General features: G+C 43.4%; 1 protein-coding gene across 1 annotated transcript; it reads right to left on the reverse strand.

The window, feature by feature from the left end:
- Positions 1 to 267: 267 nt before the first annotated feature.
- LOC107318297 (homeobox protein NANOG) lies at positions 268 to 4,515 on the reverse strand. The gene is made up of 4 exons (XM_015871944.2): positions 4,009 to 4,515; positions 3,432 to 3,700; positions 2,377 to 2,466; positions 268 to 1,937 (listed from the first exon to the last, which is right to left on the reverse strand). The coding sequence occupies exons 1-4, from the start codon at positions 4,157 to 4,159 to the stop codon at positions 1,521 to 1,523; spliced, it is 927 nt and encodes a 308-aa protein (XP_015727430.1). The 5' UTR covers positions 4,160 to 4,515; the 3' UTR covers positions 268 to 1,520.
- Positions 4,516 to 14,511: the final 9,996 nt, after the last annotated feature.

Raw genomic sequence — 14,511 nt, forward strand, 5'->3', positions numbered from 1 at the left:
ACCATCCCTGGAGGTGTTCAAGAAATGTGTAGATGAGGTACTTAAGGTCATGGTTTAGCAGGCAGGGGTAGTGATAGGTCAACAGTTGCAATTAATGATTCAAGCTTTTCCAGCCTTGATTCCATAATTCTACAATTATTCCCACTGCTGGGATAAACACAGTAGGGTTACATTTTACCCACCTTCCTCCTCTACTGAGAGGAGAATCAAAAAATGTTTTCCTTAAAACACCGTTCTAGTAAAAAGAAATGTAAGCAAGAAACACTGTTTCAGCACTAAAATAAAGTCATTTATTTTTAATTCAAGCAAGTTTGTAAAAAATCAAGTAGAAGTAAAGCAGTAGACCACACATATACCATAGAACATGGCCATGATCACTGCAAGAACAGCAGCAAGCATTCATCTTTGTAGTAAAAGTTCAACTATGACATAACCTTGCACACACATTAAAATACAGGACTGCAGTACAAACTCTGCATAAGTGAAAAACATTATTTATGCTTTTATCATTTATTCACTCTCACCAACTCAAGATATTTTGTGTTCCTGGGCAGTGACAGACTGGACTCTCCAATCTCATCACTTAAAAAAGATCCAGTTTCTCACAGGCAGACACTAACTTCCATACTGAAAGGGATGATTCAGTTCCTTTGAAAAGCAAAATAAAAACATTTAATTGCCATTTTCATTCTTTGGTTGTCTATCTAGGTTTCCCTAAACTTGTCACCTCCTCCAGAACAGCTACCAGAAGAGGTAGCTGCTATACATTTCAGAAGTAGAATATGGAAAAGATCCAACTAAGCACTGGTGATAGCTTGCTATCTTAAAACTGGGATTAGACAAGAGATTAAGGAAACATCCTGCTCTAGCCCTTTGGATGCCAACTCCACTACTATCCAACAGGATTTTCCTCCCTGACATCCAGGTTTCAGAATAACTAACCATGAAACAATTTTTAATATAACTTTTGCCTATTCTTTACCTTTGAAAAAGCTGCCAATGGTATTTGTCACTGTATTCACAAATTGCTTGTGAATTCTGATATACAGATAAGCATGACTGAAGTTGCAGCAGAAAAAGGCAAGACAGCAGGAAAGACTATAGGCTACAAATAGAGTATTCCTTGCAAAAATTAAGTCTTCTCCAAGTTTTGGCTGCAAGACACATGGCAAAGATCAGAGAATCACCCGCTAGAGGCAGCAGAGTGGGTCTTGGACAGTAAGCACAGATCTTCACCATCTCCACTGCTCCTGACTGTGGCATTGCACATTCCCCTCCATAAATGCAATTTCACCTGTCCACACACAGAACAGCCTTGCAAAGGGCTAGCTTTGCAAAGCACAGAGATGCCTTTAAAGAGAAAAGAAACCCAAAGCAACAAGGTGCTAGACCCCACCAACAGTTAAAGCACAAACTGAGAAGGAGGGGCAAAAGAAAGGAATTGAAATTGGATCTTTGAGTCAAGACCTTAGAAACCTCATGAGGTAGAACAGGAGGAAGGAAAAGAACAATACTTAGGTCTAAGTCTCATAACCACTCTGGGTCCCCAGGGTATGCCAAGGGCCCTGGTACTGATGCCGTACAGGAGAGCTTGAGAACTGTGTGATACTATCAGAGGCGCTCTGGAAGCTGTAGGTATCTTCTGCCTGCAAGCTGTCATAATCCACACTGGTAGAGTAGCCATGATAGAAGTTCATCTGCTGACTTAATAAACCCATGGCCTGCTGGGTGTTGCAGCTTGTTCCACCTTTTCCAAAGAACTCATCATCTTCCATAGCCACGATCTGGTACAGGCCCGGCCCATTCCCGTAAGTCTGGCCGCTGCTGTAGGCCTGGTGTGCAGTGGTCACAGCCTGAAGGTTTCTGCTGGCACCAACAGGGAAGCCCTGGTAAAATGTAGGGGTCATATCCAGATATGCAGCTTGATGAAACCCGCTCTGAGAAAGACAGAGAAGAGGCCATTCAGTAATTACTAGCACCACACCACCTGTACCCATTGTACTAGATGTGTCCTACTTTCCACCTCCTCCAAAATACGGTCTTTTCAGTCCAGTGTCTTCATTATGGATTACTAATATCAGAGACCACAGATCTTAAGTTAAAAATCCTACAGTCCAATTCTGGGAGCTAGAGGGGAAAAAAACCCAACATGAGCAGCTTCACTGGCCCTCTTGAGCTGTTCAATTTCCTTTTTACTAATTCTTAATTAAGTGCAAAGATACCTCAATTGCTAATGCAGGCTTCAAATATAGATTCTGCTGTAGAATTCATTATCAGAAATGAAAGTGGCTTGGACATGATACACTTCTCCCCACAGAATGCAAGAACTCTGACCAGTAGCGGTAAGGCATACTAAGGCAATGGGAATTGTCTCACCTGTGGTAGATAAATCCCTTTATCCACCCACTGACTCTCCTTCTGGCAACGTTTAAACTTCATCCGTTGATTCTGAAACCATGTCTTCACCTAGAAGAGAGGGGAAAGAACATGGAACATTAGAAATCCATTCTTATTTGAAGCTTACTATGTACCCCCCAGATTTTTCTTTCTTACAACAATATACATAGGTTGCTCCAGAAGTAATACCTCCTGTATTACTCCAATACCTCCTAACTCCAATAGCTACAAAGAGCACAATAATGTTATTGGGTAGAGCAAATTCCCAGATACAGAGCACTATTTTTCAACATAGTCACCACCATTAGCTGTGCATTTTCACCAGTGATAAATAACAGCCTGCATGGCACACTAGTTAAAATTTACACCAATACAAGTGATCCACAATGGCAGCACTACCCATGGCCTCACTGCAAACATCCATTATCTGATCTCCATGAACACTCAAAGCGTCAGTGAATGCCACTGGGTTCAGTGAGACATGTTTGCTTCATGTGCACTTCCACGTCAGACACCATTTTGTCAGATTGCCCCTCTGCTGCAACCTCACACAGCAACAAAATGTAATGGAATATTGGCAGAAAGTTTCAACCTCTGCCTCTGAGGTCACCATCCAACATTATAAAGTAGGAGGAAATACTTTTGAAGCAGCCATCATAGTTTCTGCCTTGCTTGTAATACAATACAGAGTTCCATCAGCTATCATCACATAGATGTAGAAGCAAAGCTGGGACTAGCACGTGTACAGCTCAGGTCAGTGTGGTTCTTACACTCAGCACATCAAATCCCCTGCCTGAAAAACATGCCAGACAAAGCAACTACAGCAAAGTTGCTTGAATGGTGGCAGCATCTCATTGCTGGACTGACATCAGTGATTCATAAATCGCTTCAGTCACACATGACTAATTGGCGGGGCAAGAACGTAAAAAATATAATGAGAAACACTCCTCCTTGAGTCCAAGAAAAGACAGGAAAATATTTGAGGCAACTTTACACTTAAAGATACAACTCAGCTTCTCAGAGGAAGATGTTACCTGCTTGTAGGTGAGCCCCAGAACAGCAGCCAGCTCCCGGATCTGATGTGGGCTGAGGTACTTCTGGCTCTGAAACCGCTGGTGCAGGGTCTGTAGCTGCTCCTGGGAGAAAGCCGTGCGGCTCTTGCCCTTCCTTGCCCCACTATCACCTTTATCCTTGACCTTCTGATAAGTGGGGTGTTGAGATGGGTGGTCTCCAGTAGGGCTAGTGGCAGAGTCCGGAGTATACTGAATGAGCGTCCCAGAGCTGGAGGAGGCTGGAGAGGCATCTGAGGAGAAAAGACAGCTAGTGAGAGAAAGCCACTCCGGATAAAAACTTCGACGTTCAGCTTCTGGAAAGAAATTAAGATTCTGGAGACTCTGCAGGCAGGATAAACACGGGAAGCAGTGGCGGCCGGCAAGGCAGCGTCTCCAGTACACTTAGGCCGCTCCGAGAGCCTTCGTGGGGGTGAGGTGAGGAGTGCTGCCTACCCCGCATTGCTCCCTGCCTGCTAGCAGCCTTCGGTAAAAGCCCACGGGCACCGACCGGGAGCATCGCGTTGGGGGAAGAGAGACACAAGATGCACGGCCGACGTACCTGGGTGGCAGGGCGTCTTCTGCTCTGCGGTCGAGTGGTCTGTTGCCGGAGCTTCTTCGGTGGACGCACTATCCATGCTGCTCGGAGAGGGCCAGTAGTAGTGACCGCACCTAACAGAGCCATAAGACGGCATGGCCAGGTGAGCGCTCATGGTCGGGACGGCACCTCCAGCTGTTGCTGGCGATGAGCTGATTGCGGACGCGCCTACTGCACGGAGATACCCCCATTAGGCGGTGAGGGGCAATGTTTTATGTCCTCCCCAGACTGGCTTTGGCCAAGGGATTGTCAGGACCATTGTCATGTTAAAAGTCAGTTGATTGGGAGGGAGTGGCTTTGGAGATATTCGGAGAGTGGGGGAGGACTAGGACGGTAAGACTGGCTTCCCCATTTGGTTCCTCGTGGGGGTCAGTTTTGGCTCCCCGCACACCCGACCCCCCGAGGGCAGGGAGGAGGAGGAGCCTTGTTTCCACCTCGGGCCTTGCAGGCGTGAGCGAGGCCGTCCCGTGCGGCACGCTGGGCTGTCACCCCCGCCCTCACATTTAACAGTCTTGCTACCCACCTACGCCTCCTCATCGGTCCCCACCCAAGTACAAAGAATGGAGGGGGAGCCCTGAGACCCCCCCGGGACATGCGGAGGCTTTTCGTGTCTGCAATGCAGACTGCAGCCATCGTTGTCAACAGATAAGCATTCCTCCTCGCAAGGGAATACAGACTGGGGCCGGCGGGGAGGGCAGTGTTCCAGGATGATGTCTGCATCACAGGGAAGCGAGCTCAAAGAAAGACGAGTTGCCCAAGTTTTCTAAATGCAAACCCAAGGCAGACAAGTCTATCTTGGAGAAGCACAAAGAAGAGTCACTTCTCAAGCTTCTTTCCTCAGATATTTGTCACTTCTTTTCATGACGTTTGAAATAAACTTGAGCTTACAAAAGAGAAGAGAAAAAAAGTTTCTGGTAAGCTCCAGGAAGAGGTGGCAATTACCCTATTGAGGGCAATATAAAAGAGCTGAACTTGAAGCCGGGGACTATAGCCTGCTTGGAGAAGCTGGCTGTTCCCACTGCCTCACAACAAACACCAAAGTATTACTGTTTTGTTTAAGGAAATTAAAAAATTACTGGGGTGATACTATTGCTCAGGCATTATAAAATGTGGAAAACCACCTGAGAGACCCACAAATGAGAGCATGTGACAAATCAAGGAAATTTCCTACTTCTCCTAATGAAAGGACAGGACACGGGCTCCTACCTGTCTAAAAAGAAAAAGGGAATAGATATTGGCTGCTAATAATCTTCCAGAGGCAACAGAAATAGGCCCCTATTGCTTCCATATATTTCTTCCCAGCTTAGTCATGATGAGCAGACAAGCCCCATGTGTTATGTTTAACCTCATTTCCCTGGAGTAGTAGCGGGGAGCTGCTGGCTTGAAAATGCTTTTGCAGCTTGGAGGGGCCCTTGTTGGGCTCATTTTTGATGACTTTCTAATTTATGGTGATTTAGTTTCTCAGAATCTGGGTAGGGTCTAGGCAGAGAGGTGATTAGGAATGCAAGAGAAAGTTATTATAATTCAGTGAGGGGGTAAAATATGGAGGCACATGGTATCGTGGTGTAAGCTGTAAGTTCCCTGCTTCCCTTGAGCTCTTCCCTGTCCCCACATTTTGGGCTGTTGGTTTCACACACAGTTGCTTGCTGTTATGGGCTCAGCCAATGCACACGCACAAAGTATTTATCTGTCAAATGTGCAAAATTGTCGTGTAACTCTTGTGGTAGTGGCGGCCCTGATCTGCACAGTGCCTTTGCTGACAGAGCTCCCCTGGAGATATGCATGCTACCTGCGAAATAGTGTCTGAGCTCATAAAAAAAAACAACCTATTGCAAAGACAGGCTAAAACACAGGATTTCAATGTCAGGGAACTTGTGTTTGCAAACCAAAGCACTTGTTTAATTGTCTCTTGGCAATTACAGCTTAAGGGGCTCCACTTGTTTGCCTCTACAGTGCGCATTAAGCGAAATAGTAAATACTATTGACACAGACAGAAGGCTGGAGGCCATGCCACCCGAATCTGAGGTTCCAGGATGCACTCTTGCCATTCCACAGGCTGCAGACTGAGTCATCAGAGGTGACACAGCTTGTCTAGGGGCACCTGTAGCAAAAGGATTAGTGTTTTACAGCCAGAATAACACCTCCTCTGCCATCAAATCCCCACTCTCCCTTGTTTTATATATATATTTTTTTTGCTATTGAGCTATTTCCCTCCAAGAGATGGACCTGTTTTGCTGTCTGCATGGAAATGATTTCATTTTTTCCCCTTAGTTTTCCTATAATCTATGTTTATCTTTTGATTTTCTCATCTTACTTGTCTTCAATTCCCTTTATTTTCAGTTTTTTTGTTCCACGTATCGCCCTCTAGTGTCATCAGTTTGCTTCCTCTCCCCAGCCACACCTCTTATCAAATTATCAGACATACCTATGTATGTCTATGTAGGAGAAATAAGGTCTGTGTGAGTATATAAAGTCATGTCTATTGCTAAAGTCAGAATTTATGAAAAGAAATTCAGTTATTTTCCCCCAAATCAATTTTGCATTTAATAAATTATATATTTATATACATAAATATTGGGAAGGTAAATCCGTAAGTCATACATACCCAGAAAATGCTATGGGAAGCAAGATGTAGGCATTCAAGAGGCTTCCTGAAGTGCTGGGACATATGTCCTATGACACCACTAAGCTGCAAAGTGGATATACTGCCCATTAATATATAGAGATGATGTGTTTTTAAAAACACCAGCTGATAATGACTCTGAGAGCAGACCCAAATATTCACTCATATTCCTTTTTGCTGCAATTTTCAGGTGGAGCAACAAAGGTATCCAGATCTGTTTTGGTCCTATTCTTCCCAACAGATTGAACTTGATTTGTTTTTAAGATAAAGGCTGTGTCACCTCACTCTTAATTCTTCGGTCACTCCCTGCTTTTGCAGTTATCACTTCATTATGTGCCTGATATTATGGAACATTAGTCACTATGTAAACATCAGCTGCGTCATTAAGCATATGTAAGCCTACACTTGTCAGAAGTACGTCCCAAGAAGGCTCTTCCATAGTCCATAGCTTCCATAGAAGCTGATGTCTAAAAGCTCTCTTGGCTGAAACACAGGTGAAATTGGACAAGGGCTGGAAGGTGTTTTCATGCAAGTTCCTTCTACGAGGGTTCACCCATTAGTGTAAAGTAGGGTCACCACTTTCAGAGGGCTGAAGCTCAAGTGATGGTGGAAGGCAGGTAGGAATCTGTTCATTGTATTTTCTTGAACTCGTCCACCTTTTCTTGCAGGCAGGCTCCCTTGGTATTTTTTAGATTGAACCCTCTTCAGCCAACCTTCGGAAAGCATCTGTTGTACAGCCCTTGGCTCCAGATAGTCTCGCCGGCATGGCTTGGTCACAGCTAACAGTCTGGGTCGAAAATGTCATGTTTGTGGAAGGAAGGCAGCCAACAAAGAATAATAAAAATTAGACCCTCATTCATATTAAAATACAGCTTTTCTTTCTCTTGACTTTTTAGGGGAGCAGGTGAAGAAAAGGACAAAGCTGCTTCTTTCCACTGGCAGCCCCGCTGCTTAATCACCTGAGAATTACTGGTTGATGTGATCCATTGTGAGCCGAGGAGAGGCAGACTTGAACAGAGGAACCATGGCCATGGCATAAAACCTGGAGGCTTGCTACGCGCAGAAATGCTGAAGTTATTTGTAAGTACGTGTCTCAGGAAGCACTCCCTACCGGTGCTTATAAACTCGAATAAGGAATGATTTCCGTGGGGAGTACTTGAGAGCCAGGGTTGTTTATTGAGGAACATATAGGGACTGGGTATTGGACAAGAACCTTCCAAATGGCCTCCCTGATCAACTCTCCCTGATCGCCCTCTCCCTTTTGGCAGTAGTGATTGTTCTCATATGCCCATTTAGACGTCCTCTTACTAAAAGCAAACGCACAGTGAAGGCTGTGTTCAAATGCTTGTTTTGCTTAGAGTTTCTGCCATTCACACCACCAGGGGGGGATACCGAGTGCTGTGTTTCTCATTGTACAAAGTAATTTCTCCTTGTCCTGTGTAATTTAAATACATGGGATACCTCCCAAGCTCGCCTAAGGGATGCTCTCAATCACAGTTTGTGATTTCTTCCCTGAACGGATTGCTTTTATGAACTTATAAATCAAACAGAGGCCTCCCCCCCCTCTCCCCCCTCGGGTTTCTTTACTCTTTCTGATGGGGGCAATTTTACACAACCTACTCAGTGGGAAAAGTGTCTGCAAAGTCCATAGCTACCCAGAGCCTACAGTTAGTGGGGCACTTGAGTGGTAGGATGTGCGTTTCATGTTCTCTTGTGTTCACTGTGTATTGTGTGGCACCTCTTTTCTTCCACATCTTTCATCTGAGGCTAATCCCATGTTTTTCAATGTTGTTAAGGGGGATTACATGCCAACTGTACGACTGTAAGTATGCTTGTGCAGGCCATAAGTGGGCACACCATCTGAGAGTCATTTTATTCCTAATACATCACATGAACCAATTAGCACATTCTTCTCGAGCAATTTGTTGTGCCTGTTCTGTTACATCTGGATTTTTGAAGCCCAGAAAGTCTCCATAGGAGCAGATCTCCTATAAGGTTAAGTGTCTGGTTACAGGGATGACTGAAAAAGGGTGCTTCTCTTTTAAATCTCTCACAGGTAGGGACAGAGACCTTCACATTGTCTGGTCCTTACCCCCATCGGTCCACCGTCTCCTTTCCTCTAAGACTGGCTCTTGCACACATATTCATGTGTGATTAGCAACTGTTAGAGCCTGAGGCTCCCTGGCTGGCACCCGCTCTACATCTGAATGGCAGCCGGTGAAACCTAGTGCAGTTCAATGGGATCTGCAAGTGGATATTGTCTGGGACTGACGGAAGAAAAAGATTTGCCTTCTTTTGTGTAACAATATTTATGTGGCCGACTTTGTTGAGATAGGAAAGATAAAGAGACAAAAGGAAGAACAGTGAGTGACAGTAGGGTTTTTTTTGGTTTTTTTTTTCTTTTTTTTCTTTTTTTTTAAAACAGAATGTCTTTTATTTAGGAATTGCCTTTCAGTACTTAAAGGAAGCTTATAAACAAGATGGAGACCGACTTTTTACACGTTCTGATAGAGGGAGAGTAAGAGGAAACGGTTTTTAAATTAAAAGAGGGAAGATTTCTATTAGCTTTTAGGAGGAGATTCTTTACTCAGAGTATAGCGAGGCACTGGAACAGATTGTCCTGAAAAGCTGTGGATGGCCCGTTCCTGGAGGTGTTTAGGGCAGGGTTGAGTTGGGGCCATGGGCAGCATGAGTTAATGGATGGCAACCCTGTCCACAGCAGGGGGTTAGAAATGGATGAGCTTTAAGATCCTTTCCAACCTAAGCCATTCTATGAATTGAACTGAGTGGAAGTTGGAGGCTTGGGAAGAGGATACAACATTTGCATTGAATCAAAGAAATTGATGTGTAGAAACTTAACAGCAAAGTTTTGTTACTGTTAAGTCAGGTATTCTTTATTAGTGGCACTGGGAAGCGCTGGGGATATTTCCCCCATAAGTGCTTCAAAGATTATATGATTCAGAGTCCATTATATTTCCACAGATAGTACATACTCATCAATTATGTGTGAGACAATTAACTTATACACACTTATCTCAGGTAGTGATTGATGAGGTTTCCAGTCTTCTATTCCATGGTCTCTTCTACTGTCTAGCATCCTTTTAGCATCATGGCAGTCCAATTGACAGTCTTTTACTTCATCCAGTGGTCTTCCTCGCTTGTCCTCTAGATGAACTTTCTTCATTGATGCAATACGAGAATGCCTATTGTAAGTAATTTATAGGTACCAAAATCATAGCATTTGCTCACTCAGCACTTGGCCATTATTTCTGGACATCTGTTCATACTTGGATTGAGATCAGTTTGGCAATGTGTCTTTTAATGATATATTCTAGGTTGCAGAAGATAAGGAGGAGAGAGGGGAATATTCTAATGTCTGCTTGTTGCATCCTAGCCTAATAGCAGAGTGAGATTATTCAGTCCTGGCTTTCATTATTGTATTTCATTTGCTGAGGGTCTCTTGTCAAAACAGAATAGCTTTACAACATGTTTTCTAGTCAATAATACTACATCCATACTATTCGCAACATCTAAAAGCTATTACAGTTTTGCAAGCAAGAACTAATCACATAATACAACAATTCAACAGCTGTATTTCTAAAAATACCCTACTAAAATATATGGTATATCTACTTTTCAAAATCAATTATTTCTAAAAACACATCACAAAATATACTGAGGCGTGCCTCTTTGAATCAGCATCATTAGTGGTGTAAAGGTAAAAATGATCTATTCATCTCCTTCTGATTGTCCAGAGAGAACTTTTTACATCAGGAAGTGAAAACACATCTTTGTGGGCAGCAAAGAAATAAAGAGACTGCGTATTTGACTGGGTGTCTTTTCAGGCTGCAAGATCAGGAAAAAGCACAGAATCATACAGTGGCAGAACCCAGAACCTCAAACTAGTGTGTGAGAATATAAAAAATGCTTCCCCAGAACAACTTAGACCTGAAGGAGGAGGCGGAGCAGCCATGACTATTGGGAACAGTATCTTGCTAAAAATTCCCATTCTGAAGTCAGTTGTGAACTGCATGCAAACTCTGGGGCTAAGACAGGCCTGAGAACACCTTATCTTAATTCCACTCATGACTAAATCATGCCACTATAGTTGTAAACAAGCTATTAATAGTGACAAAGCATCTGCAGATGCAAAGTAACCTTGCAGAGTGTTGCATACGTTTGGTGCAAATATGCAGGTCTTGGCCTGGGATCCATCAGGGTCCTCTGACAAGCCAGCACCTCAGTTATCTTTCTTCATTTACTGCAGCTGCCAGACATGTCCACTGCTGCAGCAGAAATGATCCAGCAGGATACAGTTCATCTCTTCTCAGCCACTGCAGCCCGCAGACGGTGTGTTAAAATAAGCCACTGGAAATTTCAGTTTCTGTCAGTACCCAACTGCTCTGCAATCCCATGTGCTGGCCAAAGCTTGTGGTGATCTCTGATCTGCCTGCTAGCTGCACTCACTATGGGGAAAAGACAGCAGTGGTGCCCTGCAGAGGACATTAGGTGGTGTGTTTCCCAGCACAGCTCAGTGCTTAAAGCCTACTCCTGTAGCATGGATCATGCCTCTTCTACGATTTGATCCCTGGAGGATAGGTTGTACACCAGCCACTGATTTCAGTGCCTGCTTCCTGAACATGTCTTTCGTGGAAATGGAAATAACCCTAGAGCTATGGGGACCCACGTTCAAGGCTGTGATTGGAGCATGACCCACTTGACTGGCACACAGTGAAAAATATGCAAGTAAATTTCTTCACAAAAAGCCCAGGGTTGGAGAGGCTCGCTCTTAATGCACCAGTGTCTCTTGAAACAAGGGGCTGAGAAACACAGAGTGTTACTCTGTGTCATTTCTTCCCATTTCTGAATGGAAGTCTCCAGGAGATCTCAAGCTGGTCTCACTCTGAATCAACTGTGGCAAGAAGTCAAAGAAGCCAAGGAGGCTTTTTTTTGTCTGGCTCATCTCTAATCGTTTCTCAGATTGTTTTGCTCATTCTTATCTCATTTACATGTATTTCTCTCATGATCTTCCAGTTCATTCTGCACTCCAAGTGGCCTCCCATTTTAAATTGTTTTCTTAATTTCTTTTCCTTTATGACTCCTTCATTTCCTCTATGCTGTGACTTCCTTTATCCATTTCTGTGGTACTGTGAGCTTATTTCTAGCTTGGAGACACAGCAGTGCATGCAGATATGAGAGCTGAGCTGGCTATACTATGTCTTAAAACTCAGGACAAACTAGGTCTATTGAGAAGGAGAGGATGCTTGCTTGTTCCTTGTCTCATAAGGCATTTTGCCCAAATTGGGATTCTTTCCTTGTACCAAAACACTTGGCCCTACTGCACAGCCACCATGCCCTAGGGAACTTCTCTGTCACTTTATCTCCTTTCATTCATCTGCTGTGGCTTAAATTTTCCTTTTGGAGACAGAGATCCAAGTGAGGAGATGGACACATCTGACCTATGGACAGATGTCAGTGAACTGAAATTGTGTGACTTCATTGCCTCTGTGGTTGTTCATTTATTTGTGTCTGAAAAGAAGCCTGCAGATAGTACAGTTTAATTGCAGGTAGGCTAGCAGGACAGGCAGGTTTACCCAGAGTTTTTCACTCTGATGCACCAACAGGCTGTTGCTTAGAATGAGATGGGACATTTTCAGGCTGAGGACAAGAACAGCTGAGATTATGAACATGGCAAGGCAGATTGCCTATGGGTTGTATCTAGTGCAGACTATCCTATAGTTTAGGGATATTGGGTTTCCTCAGCTCTGCAACTCAAGCCTCATTCTGCCATGCCATGGATGTGAGAACAGCTCCTTGTGTTGAGAGGCTTATGTCTCCAAGAAATTCCTCAGGTAATAGAAGGGCTTTGCAAATGGACAACTAGAGCTACACAGATATATGTTGTAATTCATTATGGCTTTCTTTGCCTCTCTCTGACTCATGTTCTCCCTTCATGGAAAGAATTTCCCTGTCTGTCTAACTGATGTAGAATAGCTGAATGACAGTATCACCATTCAGGGTAGTCTTGTAGCAGTGAAGAGGAGTTTCTGGATGGCACATAGTTGATACAGGAAAGAGATATCTCCTTTAAGGAGAAATCTTTTACCCTGTTACAGTGGTTAGGCTTAAAAGAGGAAATTACTCTCCTCACTCCCTTTTTTTTCCCCCTCAAACACCACCTTTCAAAATGGAATCTACTTCACTGCGTTCAAGGCCAGGTTGGATGGGGCCCTGGGCAACCTGATTTAGTAAACATGGAAGTTTGGTGGCCCTGCCAGGCAGGAGGTTGGAGCTTCATGATCCTTGAGGTCCCTTCCAACCCAGGTCATTCTGTGATTTTGTGATTCTGTGATTCTGTGATATTGTGTACTCCCAATATCATCCAATTAAAAGTCTCTGGAAATCACTGGGGCAGCATGTGTCCTAAAAAACAAGGAAACAAGCTTGATAACACGACATCAACAATTTTCCTTGTGGTATTTATTTGTCTATTGTTTTTTGTGGTATGAACTGTCCTTCCTGTTCTTTGTCCAAGGAGCCTACATGTCAGATAAGTTGCTGTGACATAGTATGAGACTAGAGCAGCTGGGCTTTAAGGAAGGTCAGCAACTTGACAGCAAAGACAAACAAAGTCTAAAGTACTATAGAGAGATGCGCTAAGGAGTGCTGTTGTTTTGTGATATAAAGATTTTCATGACAATTGTTCATTTGTATGCATTCTCTTGTCCTATTCAACTTTGGGAGATGATAAATGCTCCTTAACAAAGTCAAAAACAGAAGATAGTGACAGAAAGCCCCAGCTGTTGGGAGACTGACATCGAATATATGCATAAGAAACATTCCCTAGTATTTGGCAAGCTCTTAAAAAATGTTAATGAATCATGTAACTGTAGTTATGTTATGGCTTCTATTTCATTGAGTAATCAAGATAGAATACAAATAGCAACATATTAAGTGATAAATGTAACTAAAGCATAGAAAACTTTGATTCATATGTTCTAAACCATTCTATGATCCTGTGACAGGATCACAGAAGATACAGATCACAGAAGAGTAATCAGAACAGGCCTCAACAATTAATGCTGGGCAAATGCAGTGCTGTCAGTCATCACTAGGTGCCACAGATTTGTCTCAGCTCATGTGTGGGCCCATGGCAGCATCAAGACAGGATGCTGCTGACTGCCCCCAGCTGTGATTTTTTGCCAGCAAAAATGTCACTGGCATTGCAGATGGTACTGAGCATGGCTCTTGCTCTGCACTGCAAGGATGTAAGCCCATTGCACAGATCAGTTTCTTAGGCTGCTTCCTAAATGGCACTGAAGAGACTGTGAGATTGTGTTCCTGAAGGTGCTGGTGCTAAATAGTTTTGCCCCAAGATATGAGAGACTCTGCTTCAATGAATAAGTCCAGATCTTTGGACTTTGGGATAGCAAAAAAGAACACACACAAAAAACCCACCAAACAACCAAACAAAAAATCTGACTACGTAGTTTTCTGACATGAACTCAGTACATGTGCTTGGGAATATAATCTTTCTCTGTCTGCTTTTTCCAAGGCTAGGTTATTTTTACAAGACTAAAATAAATATTCATTTTTTATTGCCCATTTCAGTCATTTAACCCTAAAGCTATGATAGGGTCTGATTCTTTTCTCATTCATTATGACTAATCTTTTAACACAGTCAAAATAATTACTCAGAGTTATGGACAGATCTAACCTAAAGACAATCTGGCTTAACAGAAACAAAAAGATGCCTACCTGCAAATCTAGCACTATTCTGTTAAGTCCAATTTGTTAGATGCATCCCCTTGTTCACATACAGATTTTTCGATCTTAGAAAAACG

This window comes from Coturnix japonica, chromosome 1, assembly GCF_001577835.2.
Source record: "Coturnix japonica isolate 7356 chromosome 1, Coturnix japonica 2.1, whole genome shotgun sequence".
NCBI classification, from domain to species: domain Eukaryota; kingdom Metazoa; phylum Chordata; class Aves; order Galliformes; family Phasianidae; genus Coturnix; species Coturnix japonica.